The 3832-nt window shown below is 40.1% G+C and overlaps 1 protein-coding gene across 1 annotated transcript; it reads left to right on the top strand.

The window, feature by feature from the left end:
• The first annotated feature begins 2602 nt into the window (after positions 1-2602).
• LOC112222570 (hepcidin-like) lies at positions 2603-3379 on the top strand. Its single transcript, XM_024385315.2, has 3 exons — positions 2603-2683; positions 2791-2859; positions 3106-3379. Exons 1-3 carry the CDS (start codon positions 2603-2605, stop codon positions 3202-3204), a joined length of 249 nt encoding a protein of 82 aa, XP_024241083.1. The 3' UTR covers positions 3205-3379.
• The last annotated feature ends 453 nt before the right edge of the window (positions 3380-3832 follow it).

The raw sequence follows: 3832 nt of genomic DNA, 5'->3' as shown, positions 1-3832 counted from the left end.
AAAACATGTTTTCACTTTGTCATTATGGGGTATTGTATGTAGATGGGTGAGTGAACAAAATATATTGAATACCGTTTGAATTCAGGCAGTAAGTAACACAACACAATTTGAAATAAGTATGAGAAACTTTCTGAAGGGACTGTATTTCAAAATAGGGATATTTAACCACTCTGAATGGCACACATTCCATGACATAGACTGACCAGGTGAGTCCAGGTGAAATCTATGATCCCTTATTGATACTGTTGTTGTTGTTACTTGTTAAATCCATTTCAATCAGTGTAGATGAAGGGGAGGACACAGGTAAAATGTTATTTTTTAAAGCCTTGAGACAACTGAGACATTGATTGTGAATGTGTGCCATTCAGAGGTTGAATGGGAAAGACAGAATATTTAAGTGCCTTCCAACAGGGTATGGTAATAGGTGCCAGGCACACTGGTTTGTGTCAAGAACTGCACCGCTGCTGGGTTTTTCACGCTCAACCGTTTCCTGTGTGTATCAAGAATGGTCCACCACCCAAAGGACATCCAGCCAATTTGACACAACTGTGGGATTGGAGTGAACATGGGCCAACATCCCTGTGAAACGCTTTCGACACCATGTAGAGTCCATGCCCCGATGAATTTGCAACTATTAGGAAGGTGTTCTTTTTTTGTACACTCAGTGTAGTCCATACTACTCTGCTAAAAGGAGACTGAAATTGGGATTAGTATATGCACTTTGAAAATCCTATCTCCTGTATGAACTAGGTCTGGCTTGTTAGTACAGCCTAAAAAAACAGTCAGTGCTCAACACTGCCCCATGAGGCAGAGAATGTCCCAGCAAACAGGGGACTAGTTGGACAGAGTTGCTGTAGGGTTTTAGAACACTGAACACTACTGGAGTTCATTAGCATATTGTTTACCTTTATTTCAAATAATGAGCTGATAGTGACCCAGTTCTACATTAACAAATTAGCCACAGCAATTGTGCAAGCCAACAAGCTTTCTGGCTGGTCTGGAGAAGGTGGGGGTTGGAAAAAAGCTGCCAATTGTATTTTTTTGGCGGTTGGCTATTTCATTAGTAAATATTTTTCTTAACTTAATTTTTGGGACATTTTGTGTCAAGTGCCCAGGCAAATAAAGTACATGAGAGGGAGGAGGGAGGAGACAGAGGTAGTTAGAATGACAGAGGGGGGAAACAGGGGGCCAATGCACCGGCCCAGGAGGAGCGAGTGGTGGACTGGCGCCTGTCTAGCTGACTGTGTCTCTGTGTCCGCCCCACTGGAGCCGAGCTATGTTTGACCAGAAGATTCTCAAAGATAGTGCTGGCGGCTGGTGACACTGCAGAAAGTTCCTCCCTCACCCCCACTTTCACGACTACTCAACAAATGAAGCTAGGTGGGTGGATTCCAACGTGAAGTCACTCGTGGTTATATTTGTTAACACTGATGTTCCAGTCACCCAAAGTCAACAAACGATGGCAAAGGGTTCTCTGTATACAAGACAGATGGGCTCAGTGGTCCCCACAACAATGCTATTTTCACTTACAGAGACAAGTTGGGCACAGCCAACAAAATAATTATTGAATGGATTCCAATGTAATAGTATAGTATCAAACAAGTTGAGCCCCTGAGAGCACTTACAATTTGTTATTATTAGGCTATTAACCACTTATCAGACTTTTTTGAGGATGCAAATTACAATTTTCTATAACAATTTTCTATAATTTTGTGTTAATGAAATGTGATATAGCAGCATAGCATGAAATGTGTCATTGTACATTTTTTTTATAGATGCACTCTTATCCAGAGCAACTTACAGTAAGCGTATTAACCTCATACTTTTCCCCCCTTGGAAATTGAACCCACAACCCTGGCATTGCAAGCAACATGCTCTACCAACTGAGCCACACAAGACATTTCAGCTGCCATTACAGCTGCCTTTTCTCAACTACAAAATGACCATTGCCTAATAATTCCTTGCATGAATCACTATTATATAGCCTACCTAGACCTTTTAAATAAATGTATTTTTCATAAGGTCTGATGAACACTACATAATACAATACCTGCCACCTAATAATATCATATTCTTGTATTCCTAATAACACTTGAAACAACTGAATGAAAGGTGCCACAGAGGAATTTTTTTCTTTCATTTTTGCATTGCAGTGTAATGAAAATGTCCATAATATATCTGATGTAATAGTGGAATGATATTGTTTCACAGTATTACTTACAGTGTTGTGATTGGCTGGGATATTTGTCAATTGATTACTTCCGCCGGAGCGGCAAAACGGGAAAGCTGTTTTGACTTTGTGGCTGTGTCATCTAGTGGGAATCGGGTCAAGTGGCAGGATTGCACAATAGTGGCCAAAGTGTGTATAATACCGGTGTACCACAGTCTCAACAAAAGACAGAGAAGTCCCTCAACCACAGACACCAAAAGGACCATCAACTAACTTGGGACTCATCTATTGCATTTAAAATTGTGCGTTGGAGAGTGTCTCTTTATGGGAAAATTGAAGAGTTCTGATCTTCTTTATGAACTGCCACTTGAATTCCAACTGATTTCAACCAGACTTTTTAAATAGGCTATAACCTTCCTAACAAAACCGAGAATGGAGGCCTTCGGTGTTGCATGTGCAGTCAACCTCGCATGTATGTTCATCCTTGAAAACACCGCTGTTCCTTTCTCTGAGGTATGGCTAATTTTCTAACACCAACTCACTTCAAACATGTCTGCATCTATTTAAGAGGTTGATCATTATTCATTTGTGCAAAATGTATTTGCAGGAGAAAAAATTAGGAGGTTGGAAGCATTGACAGTCCAGTTGGGGAACATCAACAGCCGGGCGGCGAGTCCATGCGTCCACCAGTACGTTCAATTGAGTGAATTAATGAAGTAATTACCTTTAGCAAATTAAAATCGACGTGGTTGCTTTTGCCCCGCAGAATTGAATTAACCTACTTGCGCTACCTGTTATCGTTTGATTGTGAGCCGTTAGAGAGGGCTTCGGGGCGAACTGTGCACAACGTGCTTGTGAAGTGGAGACTTGGACAAAAGTACTTACCATGAGCTTGTTCTCACCTTTTTCATTTTCTTTTCTTGGCCGGGATACAGGAGCACTTCAGGTTCAAGCGTCAGAGCCACCTCTCCCTGTGCCGTTGGTGCTGCAACTGCTGTCACAACAAGGGCTGTGGCTTCTGCTGCAAATTCTGAGGACCTGCCTGCATTAAAACCATCTTATTAACTTATTGCCTTTAATTTCCCCCATATTCTTCTACATTTCCTTTGGACTCTGTGGAGAAGATGCTATCTCATTGATGTCTTTCTCACTGCACAACCTCAGTCTTGTACATAAATGTTTTGTATCATGTCGTATATCTATTGTAATGACACAAGAAAAATACTTAACTATTTGAATTAACTGAGGATTTTTATTTTCTATTTTGTACATTTTATCAAATTTAAAAAATCTAGTTTGTACAATGTTTTCATTCTAAGATGTTGTTTTCGTAACAATGATAATGATTTGTTAAATCACTTCTTATAATGATTTGTTTTTACATAAACAAACACACTCTTTGAAGAGGTATTCAACCCCTTTTTTCATGGCAAGCCTAAATAAGTTCAGTAGTAAAAATGCACTTAACAAGTCACACTCATTGAGTGCAATAATAGTGTTTGACATGACTTTTGAATGATTACCTCATCTCTGTACCCCACACATACAATTTTATCTGTAAGGTCCCTCAGTTGAGCAGTGCATTTCAAACACAGATTCAACCAAAAAGACCAGGGAGGTTTTCCAATGCTTCGGAAAGAAGGGCATTCTGTATAAGCACAC

This window comes from Oncorhynchus tshawytscha, linkage group LG23 (assembly GCF_018296145.1).
Source record: "Oncorhynchus tshawytscha isolate Ot180627B linkage group LG23, Otsh_v2.0, whole genome shotgun sequence".
Lineage (NCBI taxonomy): Eukaryota > Metazoa > Chordata > Actinopteri > Salmoniformes > Salmonidae > Oncorhynchus > Oncorhynchus tshawytscha.
This window is presented reverse-complemented; position numbering and strand designations above follow the sequence as displayed.